We start from the raw sequence: 22,579 nt of genomic DNA, 5'->3' as shown, positions 1-22,579 counted from the left end.
CTTAGGTGAGGGCAGAGCTTATTTAATTCCCTGTCAGCATGCATTGTGCACATGGCTAGTGTAGGGACAGGTTCACCGTCTGTCGGGGCAGTGTTTAGGGACAGGGTGAGGTTGGTCAGGACATGTCAGGCCGCATTCCTGCTCCTTGCGGCAGAAGCTCAAGATAGCAATCCTCTGCTATTGTTTGTAAGCGGCTCCGGTCAGATATTCCTACCCTCCAGGCCTGATTGTATATTGGTGGGACTTTCTTAATATACTGTTCTCATTCACCTTGGCCTCAGCGTGTGTTCTCTGCCAATTGTACACTACACTGCACCCTGCGGGGGTTATTTATTATGCCATGCTGGGGGGTTATTGCTGGCCCCGGCATATACTGGGTGTTATCATTGCTGTTCCTAATTTGGCTTCTTTTACTCTCACAATCTCTTTAGTGTTCCCTCAGGCCCTATTTCATCTTTACAAAGGGGGAAAGAGACATATTACAGACCACAGAAACACCCACCTTTTTGGCCACTCCCATCTTTGGGCACTCAGTAGCTTCCACACTTATACTTCCAGCACCAAAACAACACCCTCCAAAAAAATTGTCTGAAGCCTCCCCTGGCAATGATGTGTGGAAGTCTGTATTAGTTTCCAATATCAGCACAATGCTGACTGGCACTGTAGCAGTCACATGAAAGAAATAAAAGTGTTTTTGTGGTGTTGCGGCTAGGTGACAACACTATATCAGGCACCTCATCCCTGAAGTAGTATATGCAAAACAACAGGTATTTGATGAGATTATAGCGGTGCCGCAAAACAGAGAAAGAACAATTCTAAATATAAAACTTACATAGCTTATTTAATACATGGTTAAAAATGAAATCATTAAAAACATTTTACACATGCCAGTTATACGGTCACAAATATATGTTGAATAGGTGGTTAGATCAATTATATTTATATACTGATGGAAACAGACATAAAAAGTTTCACTTTGACCCTTTTATGACTATGGGACATTGAATCCTAGAAGTCCATTATATCCAGTATGCTTCGGTCAACATGACAAGAACAAAATGGACGAAGGAAGAAATTGGCTGCACACCGATGTCCATTGTGCCTGGAGTCTCTCACCTGGAGCCGCGATTTTCCTTTGCCGTCAACAACAAAACGGAGCGTATCTAACTAGCAGTGAATGTAACATTCACCAAACCTTCACTACAGGTGTATCTTCCTGTTGCATGTTCCTGTTCCTGTTGCATTTCAGCGATGGATTCAACGGCAGTAAATATTTGACGAACGTCACTGATATATAACCAGCCCCATATGACTAATTTGGCTGGGTAAATGATTTTGCATTTATTTTTTAGAGAGATACAAAAAACACAGTCACTTCCAGCGCTAATGGGTCTTCCAAGGTGTGGAGTAACAGATACAAAAAGAAAAAAAGAAGAGAGGGCGCACCGACCTATTGCATTACCACTGATAGCGTTTATTAAAACTGTAAAATAGCACCCGGCCACCCGCTTAGGCTCTGAGGAAAGGGGCTCGCCCCCGAAACGCGTTAGCCATCGCCGTATCAACCCGATGTCCGGTCCCATTTGTATCCTGATGTCTGTTACTGCACACCTGCAGTCTATGTCCATGCCTGTATTCTAAGCCGGTTTGTGAGTATATACTTGCTATTTTACAGTTTTAATAAACGCTATCAGTGGTAATGCGCTAGGTCGGTGCGCCCTCTCTTCTTTTTTTCTTTTTGTAGCTTTTTGAATGCCCAACATTCTGAAGAGGGGTGCAAGACGGCAGATACCATTGAAGCCTATTGACCTTATCACACACTGAGCATCTAGACACTTGAGCGCAGGAGAGAGTTGTTCTCTTTTGGTTATATGTGGAGTAACAGATGTCAGATACAATGGTGGTGTGAAAAGTATATAATGGTATCCAAAACTGGGTGGATGCTGCCTTCCTCAGATAGGGTAATCCGAAAGGAACTACAAGAAAAACAGAAATGGAAGGCGCGCACATCTAGTGCATTACCAAAAACAATTTAATAATAAGAAATTTTTATATAAAAATTGGTACTCACAAAATGCAACTGACAAAAGCCTAGCTCTGAGGAAGGGGGTGCGCCCCCGAAACGTGTTAGCTATACCCCGTGTTCTGTGCATGTCCATGCACTGTGTTTATGGCCTTTTAGTTGCATTTTGTGAGTACCCACTTTTATATAAAAATGTCTTATTATTAAATTATCTTTGGTAATGCACTAGGTGTGCGCGCCTTCCATTTCCGTTTTTATTTTTAGAGACATTAAAGCTTTTATATGGTAAAATATTTTAATAAATTCCTTTTTTTTTAGATTTATTAACCGCTTGCTGACCATCCGCCACAGTTGTACTGCGGCAACATGGCTCGGCTGCGCGAATCGCCATCGTGTTACGACGCTTCTAGCTTTGGCCACTAGGGGCGTGCGCGTGCCCCCTGCTCGACCACGGAGCCGATGCGAGTGCCCGGCGGTTGCAATCACCGGGGCACAGGGAGAACCAGGATCTGTGTGTGTAAACACACAGATCCCGGTTCTCTGAGGGAGAACAGACAGATCGTGTGTTCATACAGAGTATGAACAGCGATCTGTCATCTCCCCTGCACAGTCCCCTCCCCCCTTCAGTTAGAACACACAATAGGGAACACATTAACCCCTTGATCGCCCCCTAGTGGTTAACCCCTTCACTGCCAGTGACATTTTTACAGTAATCAATGCATTTTTAAATAGCACTGATCGCTGTAAAAATGCCAATGGTCCCAAAAATGTGTCAAAATTGTCCGACGTGTCCGCCATAATGTCGCAGTCCCGATAAAAATAGCAGATCGCCGCCATTACTAGTAAAAAAAAAAATTTTTTTAAAATGCCATAAATCTATCCCCTATTTTGTAGACGCTATCACTTTTGCGCAAACCAATCAATATACGCTTATTGCGATTTTTTTTTACCAAAAATATGTAGAAGAATACGTATCGGCCTAAACTGAGGAAAAAAAGTGTTTTTTTATATATTTTTGGGGGATATTTATTATAGCAAAAAGTAAAAAATATTGTGTTTTTTTCAAAGTTGACGCTCTTTTTTTTGTTTATAGTGCAAAAAATAAAAACCGCAGAGGTGATAAAATACCACCAAAAGAAAGCTCTATTTGTGGGAAAAAAAGGACGTCAATTTTGTTTGAGTGCAACATCGCACGACCGCGCAATTGTCAGTTAAAGCGACGCAGTGCCGAATCGCAAAAAGTGCTCTGGTCAGGAAGGGGGTAAAATCTTCCGGGGCTGAAGCGGTTAATATAGGGTGAAAAATCGAAAAATATTTGAAAAATGAGAATTTTACATTGAAATTTTTTAAAGGTGCCCCCTGCTCCCCTTCCCCAGACAGTAAGGCTTAATTTAGACTTACGCTTGAGCCTCTAAAACCCAATTGTATTGCTGATCAGACTTCAGATGAAAGGGAGATTTAGTCTAATTTTACCCTATGGGTTAAATGCTTGTTTAGTCTATGGGGTTTAAAGTGGAGGAATACTTACCTTATTCCCCCTTCTCCCGACAGCCAATGTTCTCCTTTAACCACTTGCCGACCACGCTATAACCCGCATGATGGCTACAGTGCAGGCAGCTAGTTCTGCAAGGCTGTCATATAAGGTCCTCCTGTGATCGCACCTGCCCTGCGACCGCTGCTGGGCACGGGCGGCAATCACAGATTGAGGCAAAGAGCCAGTTAGCAGCTCTTTACCACATAATCAGCTGTGTCCAATCACAGCTGATCCCGGATGTAAATAGAAGCTGGTTATCGACTTTCCTTTTCTCATGCTGAGAGCCAGAGGAGAGGAGAAGAGAGCCGATAACCGGCTTCTCTAAAAGGGACATGTAAACTGATAATCAGGGCATTGATTATCAGTATCCTGATTATCAGTGCAGTCCCAACAGTGCCCACCAGTTCTTCCAATCTGTGCCCAACAGTGCCTCCTCATCAGTGTAGCCCATCAGTGCTGCCTATCAGTGCCCATCACTGCCCATCAATGCCACCTATCGGTGCCCATCAGTGCCACCTATCAGTGCAGCCTCAGCAGTGCCCACCAGTGCCACCTCATCAGTGCACATCAGTGAAGGAGAAAAATTACCTGTTTGCAAAACTTTATAACAAACTATGAAAAGGTTTTCTTTTTCAAAATATTCAGTCTTTTTTCGTTTGTTAAGCCCAGGTTCACACTGAGCTGTGGGAATAAAGCCGTGCGAGTTCAGCTGCGCTCGCAAATTTCATTCCCGCATGTCAGTCCGGATTTCGGCCCAGATGTTTCTGCACAGATGTCAATGAAAATCTCAGCCCGAAATCGCAAAAGTGAGTACAGAAACTACTTTTTGAAATCGGTGCAGTGCGGCAGATGCAGGACGGTGCCATTGACGGCAATTGCGACCGATTTGTCATGCGATATGACATGTCACATCGCATGTCAAAACACTCCAGTGTGAACCAGGGCTTAGTAAAAAAAAAAAAAAAAAAAAGAGTGGTGATTAATTACAACCAAAGAAAGATCTATTTGTGTGAAAAAATTGATGAAAATTTTGGGCACAGTGTTGCATGACCGCGCAAGTGCTATAGCTCTGATAGCTAAAAAATTGGCCTGGGCAGAAAGGGGGCAAAAGTGCCTAGTAGGCAAGTGGTTAAACCTAGAGGGGTCGATTTAATAATCTGGAGAGTGCAAAATCTGCTGCAGCTCTGCAGAGAAACCAACCAGCTTCCTGGTTTTATTTATCAAAGCTTAATTGAACAAGCTGAAGCTAGGAGCTTATTGGATACCATGCACAACTGCACCAGATTTTGCACTCACCAACCTTAGTAAATCAACCCCAAAGTGTTGGTGGGCTCTTGACGTTTTCACATAAAATTCAGGAATATTGATAATGCCAGCAGGGGCTGCTCAAAATTTTTGAAAATTCTGAAAAATACTGAAACAAAAACATCAATTGCACCCTCACTGTGCCCATCATATGCAGCCACTGTACCCATCATATGCAGCCACTGTGCCATCAAATGTAGCCACTGTGCCCATCATAGGCAGCCACTGTGCCATCAAATGCAGCCAACTGTGCCCATCATATGCAGCCACTGTGCCCATCATATGCAGATCCTGTAGCCAGCAAATGCAGCCACTCTGCCCATCATATGCAGCCAACTGTGCCCATCATATGCAGCCACCATGCCCATCATATGCAGATCCTGTGGCCAGCAAATGCAGCCACCAGTGCCCATCATATGCAGCCACTGTGCCATCAAATGCAGCCAACTGTGCCCATCATATGCAGCCACTGTGCCCATCATATGCAGATCCTGTGGCCAGCAAATGCAGCCACCAGTGCCCATCATATGCACCCAACTGTGCCCATAATATGCAGCCAACTGTACCCATCATATGCAGTGCACCTTTTTTGAAGCCTATTAGAGCTTATGGCTCTAATCAGGTGCTTCAAAAACACCCCCCGCTGCTGTAATTCAGGCACCCAGCGCCCGAAAAAGGGGCCGGACGCCTGAATAGGGGGTGGCTACACTGGCCGTGGATAGATTCATGCACGAACAATTGGACTTTTTCTTCCTTTTTTCACTAGTATTGGATGTGGATATACTGATTTTCACTTTTATTGTATGACATTCCGATTGTGTTATATTAAGAACCTTTGACATATAAGGTTGTGTACTTATACTTTTTACATAATGTACATAGATCACCCAAAGGGAAATGTTTTTTTTTCCCAACAAAAGCGGAGTTACTCTTTAATTTTTATTGATGCGCTAGATAGGGTTTCCTCATTAGATATTCCCTGGAGTTCATGTCTGGTCTGTACAAAATTATAAAACATTTGGGAAAAAACATACAAATCAGCAATGCCCAACTAGAAGACAGTATGGCAAAAATTTCCATGGCCACCGTGTACTTCCCCTGAGCACTAAGGTACGCTGGAATGAAAGCAATCCAAACACTGAGGAAGGCCAACATGCTAAAAGTAATATACTGGGCCTCATTGAAGCTATCAGGAAGCCTCCTAGCCAGAAAGGCCACAAGGAAACTAATGAAGGCTAAGAGACTAAGATACCCCAACATGGCCCAGAAGGCAATGACTGAACCTTCATTGCACTCAAAGCTTATAAACCTCAACTGGTATCTAGTACTAAGTTCTGGAAATGGAGGGGCAAGCGACTGCCAAGAGATACACAAAATTAGTTGTAAAAGGGAACAGATGGATATTATCAGAAATGAAACCCAAGGACTTGTCCATCTCCTCAATTTGCTACCAGGTTTGGTGGCCATGAAGGCAAAGACTACCATGATGGTTTTGGCCAAGATGCAAGAAATACAAAGAGTGAAAATCATGCCAAATGCAGAATGTCTTAGGAGACACGTCTCTTTCTGGGGAGGTCCAATGAAAGCCAAAGAACAAAAGAAACAAAGAGTCAAGGAGAGAAGGAGAAGGCAGCTCAGATTGTAGTTGTTGGCTTTCACTATGGGGCTGGTTTTATACTTGACAAAAAGTCTCAGCATGGCACTAGGAACCAAAGTGGAGATGATGGCGGTCATGGCTAATGTTGCACCAAGTGGATCTTCATAAGATAGGAACTCAATGGTTTTAGGAAGACACAAGGATTTCTGGGAATTTGGCCAATGATCCCATGGACACTTAAAACAATCAACAGAATCTGAAAAAAAGATCAATACTAGAAGATATATCTGCAATCTGAATATAATCTGTAATCATTAAAATACAGCAAAGCAAATAAAACATGAAGAATCATGTCAATAGTTCATATTTGAAAAATGTTCCAACAGCTCCAAATTAACACAGGAGGGCACATATTCATATGTTCAACAAAAAAAACTATTTTAGGAGATAAAATAAAGGTAACATCTCTGCATACTTCTGGGAGATAAATCAAAAGCAGTAAACAGTATTTACACTATACACTCCGCCCAAGACCATCTCTCTGATTTGGTGCTAAATACATCTGTTAAAGCACAGAAGGTGATTGACAGCTTCAGTTGCACGTTTCCCTGTGAGACTGTGTAGAGGGGGTGTCCATTCCCTCTTCTCAGGTCTCAGATTACACTCCTCAATGTGTGATGTCAGATCTCTGCGCCCTGCCTGCTGGATTTGAAAAACAGCTTCTGATCTGTGTGTATTAGAAGGCTATAGAGAAGAGAGGGCTGCAGATAAACAGGTATCACTTATGTAGGATGATTTGTTTAATCTCTGTGTATCACCTGTGGCTAGTCACTTCAGTGGGTATATGTAAGGGTTTACAACCACTTTAACAGTTAAGTAGTGACTAGACATGTGCATTCGTTTTCCTCCAAATGCATTTTCATCCGAATTTCGGGTATTTACTTATCGTTTTAACAAACGATAACGAACGTGCAAAATCCAAAAACCAAAAGATCCGACATAAACAAATGCTTTATTTTCGTTTTCGTTGAGACAACAGTTTGATATAGATAGGAAATTCGACATGACGCTGACAATAGCGATCTGTGTCCATCGAACCTGTGGTTGAATGTGCCTAACCTTAGCTCTATTAGTCCAAGATTATTCTACATAGAGAGAAGAGATTTGACATAGAGAGAAAAGATTTGACATAGAGAGAAAAGATTTGACATTATAGAGGAAATAGTAAAAAAAGGTCGAATGTGCCTAACCTAACTCTATTAATCCAAGATTATTCGACATGAGAGAAAAGATTCGACATGAAGACTTTACGAAGCAGTCGCCACGAGTGGACATTTATGGTCAAATGCTCCGCCCATAGGCTATAGAAGAATTCTAATGTTGGTTGACTAGTAATAATAATTAATAAATATAATTATTACTAGTGTCATACAACATTAGAATTCTACTATAGCTTGTAGGCGGAACATTCGACCGGAAATGTACAATTGCGGCGTCGTACAATTTAGCTGCTCCGTCGAATCTTCTTACAACATTCGACAGACACCATAAGCCTTCAATGACAGATTCAGTCTTAATTATTTTGGATTTTTGGACGAATGCATTTTTTAACGAAACAAAATAAATAAAAACGAATTTCGGGAGTTACTAAATAAATGTATTTTTCGGACGAAAACAAAATCCGAAACAAAATATTTCAGTGTGCACATGTCTAATAGAGACCTGTATTTAATTAAAGTATATCTCAAACTGTTATGTCCCGTACACACGGTCGGATTTTCTGATGGAAAATGTGTGATAGGACCTTGTTGTCGGAAATTCCGACCGTGTGTGGGCTCCATCACACATTTTCCATCGGAATTTCCGACACACAAAGTTTGAGAGCTTGCTATAAAATTTTCCGACAACAAAATCCGTTGTCCAAAATTCCGATCGTGTGTACACAAATCCGACGCACAAAGTGCCATGCATGCTCAGAATAAATTAAGAGACGAAAGCTATTGGCTACTGCCCCGTTTATAGTCCCGACATATGTGTTTTACGTCACCGCGTTCAGAATGATCGGATTTTCCGGCAACTTTGTGTGACCTTGTGTATGCAAGACAAGTTTGAGCCAACATCCGTCGGAAAAAATCCATGGATTTTGTTGTCGGAATGTCCGATCAATGTCCGACCGTGTGTACGGGGCATTAGACTTTCACCTCAGGAAGATGGCCTGTTACTGCAGGGTGCTACCACTGCCAGGCATTCAGAGTCTGCCAGCCATGCACACCATGCAGACATTCCATGCTAACTTTCAATGTTATCCCTGAAGCTATCTACCTAGTTGCAATTAGAAAAGCTGTGGATAGGTCATGGAGCCAGAGAGCAGGTAATGTGCACTATATAGGCAGCTGCCTGAACACCCAATGTATACAGTAATTGTGGGTGTCAACAGAGAAGAAGGCAAGCGAGCAGTGGAAGATCGATGCAATGGTGCATGGGTGAACTATGAAAGAGGGGTGCAGAGGTCAGCTATGGAAGAGGGGTGCATGGGTGAGCTGTCAAAGAGAATACAGAGGTCAACTGTGGAAAGCAGGTGTAGGGGGGTACAGAGGGGAGTGAGGGATGAGGGGTAAAAAATTAAGCTGTGCCAAAGGGGTGGAGAGAAGGGCTGGCGATGAGGGTTGCAATGGTAAGCTGTAAATGAGGGGCCTTAGTAGTAATCCTATAACATGATGGTAGACATAGAGGGCATGTTTTTGTGCCATTCATTATTGGTCCTGTTCATGAGCAGTGAAAAGCAATGTAATGCTTTCAAGATCACAGTAGTGATTTTTGAATGTAACTCTTGTGCACGTTCTTCCAAGCTTGACCCAATTTGAGACCTTAAAATTATTTACCTGACTGGTTGGAGATCTCTCCCGGGGGACAAGGTACACACTGAAAGCAACAGAGAGGTTGTCCCCTCCTAGTAGCCTTACGAAATCCCGGTGGACAGCTTTCACTGCAGACTGAACGGGGAACCTGGTGGTATACCAACCACAAGACGTCTGTTATTTTAACTACTAAAGATAAAGCAGAATTTCAAAACGAAAAACAAAATTGATGTATGGATTCATTGCTTTGGCTATAGAAGACAATACATTTCACAGTATATTCATACTTCCCCTTAATTTCAGGTTGTTAACTTGCTGAACCTGCCAGTGCTACTGGGAATCCTGGATTTCCTTAAGAGGAATGATAAATCTGTATTACTTAATCAATTACTTCATCGCACTCAGCTCAGGAACAGAGCTGACACTGCCTCCAGGGTTAAAGCAGAGATATGTTTTTCCCCACATCTTGGATACATCAGTAGACCCAGCCTATTGCCCAGAGAAGAAGAAGACTACGCATGACATTGGCCTTTATGTGACCACCGCAAAAAACTGTACAAAGACTGGCTATAGAGTTATTTTTTGCAAAGGCTGAAATGTAGGCTTGAGTGCATATTCTTGCCATGTATTTAATAGGAGGTGTTTGTGGTTTGAACACATCTATTTTTACCCCCTCCCCCCTTTCCCCCTTTCCCCCTTTAAACACCCATAATCAAACTCCTCCATAGGGTAGCAGAAAGCCCTAGTCAACAGCAAAGTCTGTCCGAACCCCTGTATCACATAAAGGGCCATCGAAACTGGTCATAATCGGAAAATGCATACCGTATTTATCGGCGTATAACACGCACTTTTTTCCCCTTAAAATCAGGGGAAAATCGCGGGTGCGTGTTATACGCTGATCCCCTGCGATCCAGAACGAAAAAATCGCTGACCGCGATTTGAAAATGGCGCCGCCGGCGCCGAAATACACAGTGCCGGTCCTCGGCTCTTCTCGGCGGCTTTCGGTTTCACTCGAGCGCCGCCCGAACCTAGCCGAGTATACTCGGCTAGTTTCGGATAGCTCCGCTCACCGTCCGAGTGGAACCGAAAGTAAACGAGAGCCGCCGAGAAGAGCCGAGGACCGGCTCTGTGTATTTCGGCGCCGGCGGCGCCATTTTCAAATCGCGGTCGGCGATTTTGAAGCTCAGAGGCTTCAGCAAGACTGCACTGGGGCAAGGCTGGACTGGGGCAAGGCTGGACTGGACACTGGGGAAGGCTGCACTGACATGGCTGCACTGACATGGCTGCACTGACATGGCTGCACTAGCAAGGCTGCACTGACAAGGCTGCACTGACATGGCTGCACTGACATGGCTGCACTGGCAAGGCTGCACTGACATGGCTGCACTGACATGGCTGCACTGGCAAGGCTGCACTGACATGGCTGCACTGAGAAGGCTGCAATGATGGGCATTTAAATGTAAGTTTTTTCCCCTTCAACTTCCCTCCTAAAAGTTTTTTTTCCTTAAAATTCCCTCCTAAATTGAGGTGCGTGTTATACGCCGGTGCGTGTTATACGCCGATAAATACGGTAATTGGCAGTGGGGTTGATTTACTAAAGGCAAATCCACTTTGCACTACAAGTGCACTTGGAAGTGCAGTCACTGTAGATCTGAGGGGAAGATCTGAAATGAGGGGAAGCTCTGCTGATTTCTATCATCCAATCATGTGCAAGCAAAAATGCTGTTTTTTATTTTCCTTGCATGTCCCCCTCAGATCTACAGTGACTGCACTTCCAAATGCACTTGTAGTGCAAAGTGGATTTGCCTTTAGTAAATAAACCTTAATGTGTGTAATTCAAATGCATGGATGGCAATGTAGTTAGTATGAACACACCTGTTGATCTCCAGTGGGCCACCATATCATGCTGGTGTTGACACTAAACAGTTGACCAGGAACTTCTGCTGTGTCATAACTGCCAACCTTTACGTGACGTATGGAATCTTCTGGGTTCAGCTGCCAGTTCACAATGTCATAGACTGCTGGTGGATCACCATTCTCATCAAAGAAGAGCTCTCTGCCACTGCTCAGTTTCACCCTGACTTTCTTCATGTAGTTCAGAAGCTGTGAGGTCAAAGATAGAAACAAATGTTTTAGCAATGAACTTCATGACCATGATTTTTTTGTTTGTTTAAAGTAAGAAAGGATTATAACCCCTTTAAGGTTTATTTTTGCCCTCTTTGTCCCAATAGAGAGACGTGCCTTAACTTCCTGTCCCATAGCCAAAACAGGAAATGAGAGGAAATCCCTGCAAATTAAGAGAAGCTCTCGGAGATCCCCAGGTCCCCATTGAAAGATTTCCTCTCTATTACTTTTCTGGGGACTACCCAAAATGTGGTATTTTCTTTTACTTTCACTTTCAATGTTAATAGTAAAGAGGACAAATAGAGAGGATAAATCTCCCTAACCGAGACACAGACAGCAATAAAAATCGACATTGATTAATCCCTCTATCCAAAATGGAAAAAAAAAAGTTTTGACTTTAGTTATACTTTAATATATGTGAAAACAAAATATAAACTACCTGTGGTCCAGCTGATGTTAAACTACTGAGACCAAAGAGTTACATTGCTAACATACATGTGAACTTTTTTTCTTTTATTGGTTTAATTAGCAATTCAGTCTGCCTATGATTTATACACTCTTGTTACACTCTTTAACCATACAGTGATTTTTTTTTTACTATTAAGCCCCCCTCCTGATTTAAACAATAATGTGTCAATTTCTACTTTCTCTATGCTCCAGAACTGTCCCCAGATTCTTCCTGCATCCAGTACCACTGGTCCTCTTCTGGGCTGAACAACAGCAATTGTCACTCCATTTCCCGTGACCCTAGCTAGTCATTAGACTGGATGTTCCTCAATTTCCTGCAGTCAGCCAGGTGCCAACTGTCAAGGCCCTGAAATGCACTTTTTCTCCACTGTAGTCCACCACCCAAATACCAAGGACATTCCTCTCCTGCCAAGGTTTATTGGAATAACAGCACACCACTTACCCCCACCCAAAGCCATGCCCCCAACATGTTTCACTCATGGAAATGATCCCCATAATTAAGCTCTGCTGTGGATGAAACATGTTGGGGGCATGGCTATGGGTGGGAGTGAGCGGTGTGCTAGCATTGCAATATACCTTGGCTAGAGTTGATGGATTTAGTTTTGTGTATGATCTATTATATCTTTTTATACATATGTGCAAACAATAAAACTTTGTTAAGACTTTAACAGTTGTGTGGTCTCAGTTGTACCAGTAAAGTCTGGCCGCATTTCTTTGGTTGTTTTATTTTCATATAGGGATGTATTAAACTGTATAATTCCTGCAAATTGACTGTTGCTAAGGGTGAGAGAACCTCATGGTGACTTGGAATGTTTTCTAGGCTTTATGAACATTTTGCCCACCACTGAAAAGATGGTGTGTGAATGTAAAATGGTGGAAATAATTTTGGTTTATTCTTACTCCAGCAAACCTGCTTATCATCAGTGGTTAATTTAAAAGTAGATTTCACATAATTACGATAACTATATTTGAAAACATGTTTTGAATTTATAGCAGAGAATTGGGTTGTAAATAATTTGCCCGTTAAGGAACCATTAATACATAGAAGAGTTGTAAAAAAGAAAAAGTGGTCCATCCAGTGTGCCCCTTTTTTTCTTTTTTTTGTATTTTTCTCAAAATATTGCGTTTAAGTATAGATTTATGCCATACATAGTAAAAGACTAAGTTCACCTTTTCCAGAAAAGAGCCCATGCAGTCAATGGGACCCAAATAGATAGTAAAAATCTGTGCCACTTTTTAAAATGACCATGAATTTTATTGTTTTACCTGTAGGCCATTTGGGTGCCCTCAGAAGTCTGGCTAATAAACTCTTAGTTAGCAACTCCACGTCCCCCTGCCTCATTGCTAGGCTGGGAGCGAGCATCCACTGGTTTTCATGTCCTAGCAACAAGTCAAGATGTGGGCTTCTGAGGGGACCCACATGGCCTACAGGTAAAACAATAAAATTAATGATCATTTTACAAAGCTGCATAGATGTTTAAAATCTATTGAGGCCCTTTGAATGCATTTTCTGGAAAAGGTGAACTTAGCCTTAAAAAACACTTATGGTTGACTGACTCACCCTCCTGCTAGTCATGTTCCCGCATTCCTTCATACTGAAAAAAACACCCAGCTTGTTTTGGGTGCTTACATTTCAAGTACATTTTGTTTTAGTAAATAAATGGCATCTTGTCAACTTTAAAAGTCACCTGCAAATAAAATATGTTTGTTACCTGCCATGGATAGAAATTTGAAACACTGGCACATTTGTTGGAGCAACTTCTCAGGTCTTTTAAAGCTTTGGCGACAATCTGTACAGCCATGTAAGCACTGTAGGTGACTCGCAAGTTGGAGACATCAGTGAAGCTGTTCTGAACTCTTTCGAGGCTCTCCTCACCGCTACAAAACTTAACTGAGGTGTTTGGAACACTCGTAACATTGCTTTGGTTTACTAAAGCACAATTGAAAGTTTTCTCCCAGAGGATCTTCACCCACTTCCCTCCCAAGGGCGAAGAGGGGTGGACTTTGTTAAGGAACTTCTTCAATCCCATGATTGCCCCACTGGGAAGAGCTAATCCAATTGTTCCAGAAACAAACTGGGCAAGGGTTCCCACAGAGAAGAGGGCAGATGTTGCCCAAGCTTCACTGGCCACAAATACTCTTTGGGTAACATTCTGCCTTATCATCTCGAGCGATATCGGAGCGAAATCAATGTCCTTGGAGAAGACAACCACCACCATTGCTAATGACTCTTTAATGACATTGACAATATGTGGGGCATTTCGGTCAGGTTGATTGGAGGGAATGTTTTCAGTAAAAGCCACACATGCCCCAGTCTTGGCAATTTCTTGTTTGACAAGCTGAATGCCTTGCTGTCCATAATCATTGTCTATACCCAGCAGGCCCACCCATGTCCAGCCAAAATGTAACAATAGCTGGGCGATACCCCTAGATTGAAAAGCATCACTAGGAACGTTTCTGAAGAAAGAAGGGAACTTTCTTCTGTTACTGAGGAGAGGACTTGTAGAAAAATGGCTGATCTGTTGGAAAAAAAAATGTTTATGAAAATGACCAAGACCCATAAAATTTTCCAAATAAAATTCTGTGACAAGACAATTAAATATAATAATCTTTAAGTTTAGAATCTATTTAAAAAACCAAATGTGCCTGCCCTATGTAAAAAAATAAATTGTAAAATAAACTGGTGATAACCAACCACCATAAATTATTTGCTTGGACATCTGCTGTTCACAAGTTTCTGTTGCTACTTGTACAATTATACCAACAATTAGAGAGCTCTCCTGTATATTCAAATTAATGAATAAAAATTTAATAAATTAGGATTGTGACATTTAACAGTAAATCGTGATTAATTACAATAATGCCTCTATTTAGTTTCAATCCATGCTATAGCATGCTCCGTGCTTGAAAAAGTCAATCAAATATGATGCAGAGATCAGTACATCCGTGCTTGTATGTATGAGCACTCCGTGACCCCCCTTCTGTGCTCCCACAGTCACTGGAGCTATATGACTGTGAGCGCTAGCAAAAGAGTCAAGCAAGTATCTCTTTATCTCCACTCATGGATCTCTCCCAGGGCTCTGGAATCCCTCTGCTGATGTAGCATGGATATACTTCATATCCAGGAGATCTCTCATCTAAGGCAACATAAATTAACTCCATGTGCAAGGTCTTGGTCAGTACCACTTCTTTTTGTGAACCACAATGCTCAGACAAATGTAAAGGATGAAAAGGGGAAAGCTACCATAGTGTAGTAATATTTATTAGATTAAAATGCCTTACAATCAATACACTTACATATACATAGAAATGGAACAGCTTAAAAACCCAAATCGCAGCGTCGCCGTGCACTCCATGGGTCAGAAGTGACTTCCCCAAAAGCCCTTCCCACCAAGTTTCATCATAACCAATTACTTATGATGAAACGTGTTAGAAATTGATTTTAGGGCATTTAAATCTAATATAATTAGTTTGTTTTCTTTACATTGCATCATTTTTAATATCTTCAAAAATAACTTTTTAGTTTATAGATCTGAGGGTGTCTAGACTTTTCATATGCATAATTAGAGGTTTAACTCAACTCAACGTACCACCCATTAAGAAAATATGTTCTGCACCGGCTTCATAACAGCTTTATTCTCACTTGAGTATCTTTGGTTGATTTTTTGGTGTTTTTGTACAGGCATTTTTGCATGAATTTCAGGCTTGAGCCTTTTTTTTTTTTTTTTTTTAACAGAAGGCTTGACCTTTTTAATTGCATTTATAGCCAATAAAAAGCTAGGTAAGCAAAAGCACAATATGTGTGTTTTTTTTGCATTATTTTTGGGGCATTTCCCTTTACTTTTGGGGGCCAAAAAGCGCAAATCTGCCCCAAATTATTTTTTAAGTGACAAGCTTTAAACAACACTATGCTCACATGTTAACTGGCACCTTTTAGTATAATGGAAATCCTTCTGTCAAGCATTGAACTGATTCCGGTAAAGCTTCAAATCACGCTTCAGATTTTTCAGGTGTAAACAGGACCTTAATTTAAAACTAGTAGAAGGGGAATGGTGCACATAGGCAGGGCAATCTACAAAGCAATACAAACGTTCTCCTCCACACTTTCCAGCTAAGCAGCAAAAAAAAAAAAACTGTAAAAAAATAAACAAATTATAAGAAAAAAACTACTTAAGTTAAAAACAGAGGTTTTGTTGCAAACATCTATAAAAACAAGTAAAGCCAAACTGCTGTATCAAGACAGCCCTGTAAAATGTGTTCCCTAACACAGAAGTACAGTATCTAATTATTCATGTGTGCCTTTTCCGTTTTTGCTCATTTTAAATTAATCTGAGCATTTTTTTCTTTTGTTTCATTGTCTCGTTGTTTCTAGCTTGATATATTATATAACACACTTGAATTTATTAGCATTTCTTTATGTTTTAGAATAAAATCTTGGTGTAAGTTACCTGAGGATAGTGGAGGAGCCCAAGAATGTGAGCCAGGAGTATAGAGTGTGTAGATGCAGAGTGACCAATGACGGCACTTAGAGGGACATTTGGAAGACATCGGTAATTGGGGATTGCCATTCCATTTCCTGTCTGTGCATGTAACATTCCTTCTAAACTTTGCTGTATCACCATACAGGAGTCATAGGCCTGGAAGCCCAGTGTGATGTTGGGGAGAATAGCTGGGCTCTGTGCGATCTCATTTATTGCAAACACCATTGCTTGGAGCTGTTGGAAATTCTCAAAGCTGAACCTTCAATGTAATTAATATAACATAAAAATTTTAAAATAAAGGCATTACATGAATTCAGCTTCTTCTCAAAGTCAATGAAAAAACTTTATGGTGGGGAGGGGATTTGTCCTACCCTACCCTGTTTATTATTATCTTATGTTATGGCGATATCAGATATGACATTTGTTTTTCACTGACAGTTGTTTTGTTTAAATGTTTGTATGAATATGGTCCACCAACACACTACCAAACAAGAATATTAACAAACCAAGATTTGTAGACCTTTGCAGATCATATAGTCACAATAATGATGCTTAGGTGGCCAATTAATCAGGCATTTGAGCGTTTCAAATAATAGAGATAAGAAAACTTCTGAACAGCTTGATCAGTTTTGCTTCAGCTAAATTCGTTACAAATTAGTTAATCTTCTAAATGTAACATTTCTAAATTGGAAGTCCCATTGAAGTCAATAAAACCCAAACCAAGCCCCAAGAAACAATCCAAGCCCCTATAACAAGCAGCCAGTGATGCAAAATTATGCAGAATGGTCAGGGAGGTTCTTGGCTGTCCTACCTGATGAGATGATGGGGCCTAGAAAATGACCTGGCCTGCTCCCTTTAAAAATGCTAGTTCTATGATAGAAGGGTAAGATCTTGGGCTGTCAAGCAAAGGGTGCTCAGGAAATAGCAGAAGCAGATGTAAGGCAAAAATAGCCTTTTGATCTCCCAAAAAAACATTTGAAGTCTTTTGGAAATCCAAGTCACTAAAACTAACATTAAAATTCAGATTCAAATTAAAGTCATCCATTAAATCTAACCCTACTTTTTCCACTACAACTGAAATCAACCAATGAGCCATCCATCCTTTTTTGCTTCCTTTCTTCTCCTTCATCCCTTCTTCATTCCTTACTTGCTTTATTTTCTCTCTTTTATCTCCCCCTCCTTTCCTTTGTCTCTGTCATTAATTATTTATTACAGGTACTTATATAGAGCCGTCAACTTATATAGCGCTTTACATATACAGTATATATTGTACATTCACATCAGTCCCTGCCCTCAAGGAGCTTACATTCTAAGGTTCCTAACTCACATTTATACATACACATACTGGGGCCAATTTAGACAGGAACCAATTATCCTACCAACATAAAACAAAAGAGCTAAGGACATGAATTTGAAGCAACGGGTCCTACCAAACTCACACCAATAAGATTCTGCCACTAAAGCCTAAGAGCAAGAGCATACAGTGGGGAGGTTACTTTAATACAGAGTGGATCCAGCGCCCGTCATTCTGGATGCCAGCAGGGCCGGCTTTCCATGTGCAGTCACTTCCACTACAGAGTGGTTCCAGTGTCCGCAATCTCAGACACCGACAGGGCCGGGCTTTCCTGTGCAGCAACTTGTACAGTAGGATCATCTGGGACAAGCATGGAGAAAAGCATCCTCGGTGGAGACATACTCAGATGGAGACTGGCTGGAGTCTTGATCAGACAGTGCTAAAGTACCGATGCCATTGGCTGAGACTGTCAAGTTTGAGCGCTTTGATGCCATGTTATGACTGCCATTTCTTCCATCTAGTCCCAGCCTCTCCTTAACTGTCTCCCACCCACGCGAGATCCCACACACAGCATCCATTCATAGGGTGGTAGGGGGGTCACACAATCCACAACCATTCTCACTTAGATGCATAGCAAGACTGTGAGAGTCAGAAGATTAGTCATCACCCTAAAGATGTGCACCATTCATCACTGCGGCCAGTGATGCAAAATTATGCAGAATGGTCAGGGAGGTTCTTGGCTGTCCTACCTGATGAGATGATGGGGCCTAGAAAATGACCTGGCCTGCTCCCTTTAAAAATGCTAGTTCTATGATAGAAGGGTAAGATCTTGGGCTGTCAAGCAAAGGGTGCTCAGGAAATAGCAGAAGCAGATGTAAGGCAAAAATAGCCTTTTGATCTCCCAAAAAAACATTTGAAGTCTTTTGGAAATCCAAGTCACTAAAACTAACATTAAAATTCAGATTCAAATTAAAGTCATCCATTAAATCTAACCCTACTTTTTCCACTACAACTGAAATCAACCAATGAGCCATCCATCCTTTTTTGCTTCCTTTCTTCTCCTTCATCCCTTCTTCATTCCTTACTTGCTTTATTTTCTCTCTTTTATCTCCCCCTCCTTTCCTTTGTCTCTGTCATTAATTATTTATTACAGGTACTTATATAGAGCCGTCAACTTATATAGCGCTTTACATATACAGTATATATTGTACATTCACATCAGTCCCTGCCCTCAAGGAGCTTACATTCTAAGGTTCCTAACTCACATTTATACATACACATACTGGGGCCAATTTAGACAGGAACCAATTATCCTACCAACATAAAACAAAAGAGCTAAGGACATGAATTTGAAGCAACGGGTCCTACCAAACTCACACCAATAAGATTCTGCCACTAAAGCATACAGTGGGGAGGTTACTTTAATACAGAGTGGATCCAGCGCCCGTCATTCTGGATGCCAGCAGGGCCGGCTTTCCATGTGCAGTCACTTCCACTTCCACAGTCACTTTCCATGTGCAGCAACTTGTACAGTAGGATCATCTGGGACAAGCATGGAGAAAAGCATCCTCGGTGGAGACATACTCAGATGGAGACTGGCTGGAGTCTTGATCAGACAGTGCTAAAGTACCGATGCCATTGGCTGAGACTGTCAAGTTTGAGCGCTTTGATGCCATGTTATGACTGCCATTTCTTCCATCTAGTCCCAGCCTCTCCTTAACTGTCTCCCACCCACGCGAGATCCCACACACAGCATCCATTCATAGGGTGGTAGGGGGGTCACACAATCCACAACCATTCTCACTTAGATGCATAGCAAGACTGTGAGAGTCAGAAGATTAGTCATCACCCTAAAGATGTGCACCATTCATCACTGCGGCTGAGTTCCCATATTTAACCACTATTCTCCAGTGACTGGTGTGAGACACCTTATGGTTGACTCTAGCACTTGGACACTGTCATTCCAGGGCCCTGCCCAGTTGCCACTATCTTAATATACTGATCACTCTTTGATTACACAATAATTCAGTAATTATGATGGACATGTGTGCAATTGCTCTCAGAGGAAGATACACCCGGTACCTTGCACACACAGGACTACGGGCATTCATATTAGCATTCTCCATTAGCTCGAGCCTCCAAGGGGTTGACACAAGGGAGTACCACCTAGGAAGTCTTTTTTTGATACAGTCATACGGCCATTGGCCGTGGCAGTACCCCATGTGTCAATACACTTTGCAACCGGATGATTTTGTTTATATTCTGTGTTTTATGTTTGTGGTCTTGTTATATGTTTGCATGCTTGTCATGCTATGCACTACTGGTTCTGTGTGTTTTCCTATCTAAGGGTTTATACCCTTAACCTATTTTAGGTGATATGGTTGATACATAAAACAATTTGCATACTTTTTGAATATAAGCTATTAACCTATCAGCATGTCTTTGGAGTGTGGGAGGAAATCGGAGTACCCAGAGGAAACCCACGCAGGCACAGGGAGAGCATGCAAACTCCATACAGCTAGTGCCATGGTTGAGATTCAAGCTTACAAACCTAGTGCTGCTAGATAGAAATGCTAACCACTTAGCCACTGTGCAGCCCTAATCCCTTTCATTCCTCAAGTTGTTGTGGAAATTTTTATTAATATATGTTGTCAGATGTCCTCCAGTGTCAGTTTTGCTGTAATACACTCATGCGAGCATATTCGCACATACAGGCATTGGTGGAAGACCATTGGCTGTGGAAACCTTCCCGTGGACACAGCAGATCTGTTTGCTCTTTTAGGGATGTTTGTTTATGCCTCACCAAGAGGCTGGCCACCTCATGGCAACTGCGTTAACGCTCCTAGCAAACAGATCTGAGTACATGGGAACCATAGCATAACCATACAAAAATCATGGCCCACTGAGCCATGATAGAGTACGGCTCGCGTCATTGGTCGCAGTGGGAATGTGCACCCAATTGTGTTCAGAGCCATGTAAGTAGTGTTCAAATTGTGAAACACTTTGTGTCTCACAAGAAGCTTGCCGCATGGCTCTGCACACAACCATCTCCACACGTCACTACTGGAATTCTATTTGAATATATACATGTGGTTCTTTTGAAAGAATACAAGTGTCTGGCTGATTCTGAAGCCACCACCTTCTTTTGTTATTCATGTTTACAGTATAAATAAAGCAGCATATCATGGTAGACAGGATTTTGCTAAGCTCAACGTGATACCAGCGTCTGTCTGTGTTACTTGTAGATAAACAAGCGCGCTTTCCCGGCATTATACAAGAGAGCTATGATTGTGCTTATTAGCGCATGGAATTATTTGCTTATAGGAGAAGCTTTAATTAATCCACAACAAAGCCCTTGCTTCCACCCCCTAATCTTTTTCTTTCTGGCATGACAGTAGAATGCTTGCATAAGAGAAAATCTTTTCAAATGTCTGCCAAAATGCAGTAGTAACAAATTAGTCCTCACCCCAGACATCACTTACTTAGAGCAGGTAGTCCTAGGTGGTCTCTTGGTGAAGTTGTTAAGCTGGAATATATTGTCCACATGAAGAGGTAGTACAATGCCAATCATCACATCTCCAGGCTGTATTATTCCCTCCAGCTCAGCCATATCCAGATGGCATGGGGAGTCTTTAGAGTTGAGTACATTAATAATATGGGACAGGACCAGAACCCAGAGACTTATGTGTGGGCCAATCATGTTGGGTATTAGCCACAAAGGTACCTGTGAAAGATAGATTGACACTGGGCCTTGAAAAAATGCTTTTCTGAGGAGCTTGCCTCTTGCCTTTACTGGCAACTCGTGTGGTAGGTGTGGGCTTGCAGTTTAGGAAAATGGCTCTTCAAAGCAGCAGATATTTGTAGATGCTCTTCCAAACTCTACACCACTGCACAGGTTAAATCCTAAAAGAGAAAAGTCACCATTAAAAGCTAAACTATTCCTGCTCTGAGGGGTTTACTTGAAGACTTACTGAAAACTTATGTATCAAAATACATAACGAAAACCTAACTTTTAGTAGACTTTGTTAGGAGCCAACAATGATTTGCATCTGAAGAAGACCATGTGCTGCCTAAAATTTAAAAAAAAGATGAAACACTATAGTAAAACGTAAATTCTTGAATACTCCTAAACTCCATCTGCACCGACCCCGGCCAGCCTCTGACCTCGCTTCTGCCTGTGCCCCTTGCTGCTGTTCCACTGAACTGTTACTGACTCGGCCTGTAACCTGACTTCGATCCTGCCTGCATATCTGTATCTGATCCATCTGCCTGTGTATGACCCAGTTCGTCTGATTCTGCCTCTGTCCCCATCGCTGCTGAGCTGCCTGCTGTGTGTCTCTGCCTATATTTCTCTGGCATCTGCTTACCGTCTGTCTTCTACCAGCCTGTACTTGTCTACTGTTGCCAGTGCTAGCCTGCTCCTGCTCACTGATGTCCATCTGGCGCTCCTGCTCCACTGTGGTCTACTGACGGTCTTCTCCTGCTTGATCCAGAGAGTCCGTCCAGCCCTGCTGCTAGCAAGACCAACAGGCACTCATGCCACTCTGTACTCCTGTGCCACCTGTCTGCTCTATCAGGGGCCCGAGTTCAGAGGTGTAAGAGAGACCTTCCTTATCGTGTCAGGCTCTTCTACTAGGTTCTTGACAGACACAAAGAACAATAAACACCTGACAGAGCATCTCACCTTTCCCACCTTAAAAATGTATTGACTGTCATTTTCCTTGACTTTTTAACAATTTTAAATGTAAACTAAAATATTTTCAGGTAGGGAGCATTGCAGAAATGGTCAAATCTGGGTGTGTGTTCATTCAGGATGTTACCCTTTTACCTACAGTACCATGTTAGTAAGTTCTTCTTCTGTTATAAAGCCAAATATTGAAGTCCTCATCAACTGC

The 22,579-nt window shown here is 41.9% G+C and overlaps 1 protein-coding gene across 1 annotated transcript; it reads right to left on the bottom strand.

Annotated features, from left to right (window-relative positions):
• Positions 1 to 5,626: 5,626 nt before the first annotated feature.
• On the bottom strand, positions 5,627 to 21,294 carry LOC141134118 (extracellular calcium-sensing receptor-like). Its single transcript, XM_073623703.1, has 6 exons — positions 21,167 to 21,294; positions 16,358 to 16,649; positions 13,622 to 14,428; positions 11,193 to 11,420; positions 9,342 to 9,465; positions 5,627 to 6,715 (listed from the first exon to the last, which is right to left on the bottom strand). The coding sequence occupies exons 1-6, from the start codon at positions 21,292 to 21,294 to the stop codon at positions 5,802 to 5,804; spliced, it is 2,493 nt and encodes an 830-aa protein (XP_073479804.1). The 3' UTR covers positions 5,627 to 5,801.
• Between the last annotated feature and the right edge of the window lie 1,285 nt (positions 21,295 to 22,579).

Source organism: Aquarana catesbeiana, linkage group LG03 (genome assembly GCF_042186555.1).
Source record: "Aquarana catesbeiana isolate 2022-GZ linkage group LG03, ASM4218655v1, whole genome shotgun sequence".
NCBI lineage: Eukaryota > Metazoa > Chordata > Amphibia > Anura > Ranidae > Aquarana > Aquarana catesbeiana.
The sequence above is the reverse complement of the archived record's forward strand: the minus strand, read 5'-3'. Positions and strand labels throughout refer to the sequence as shown.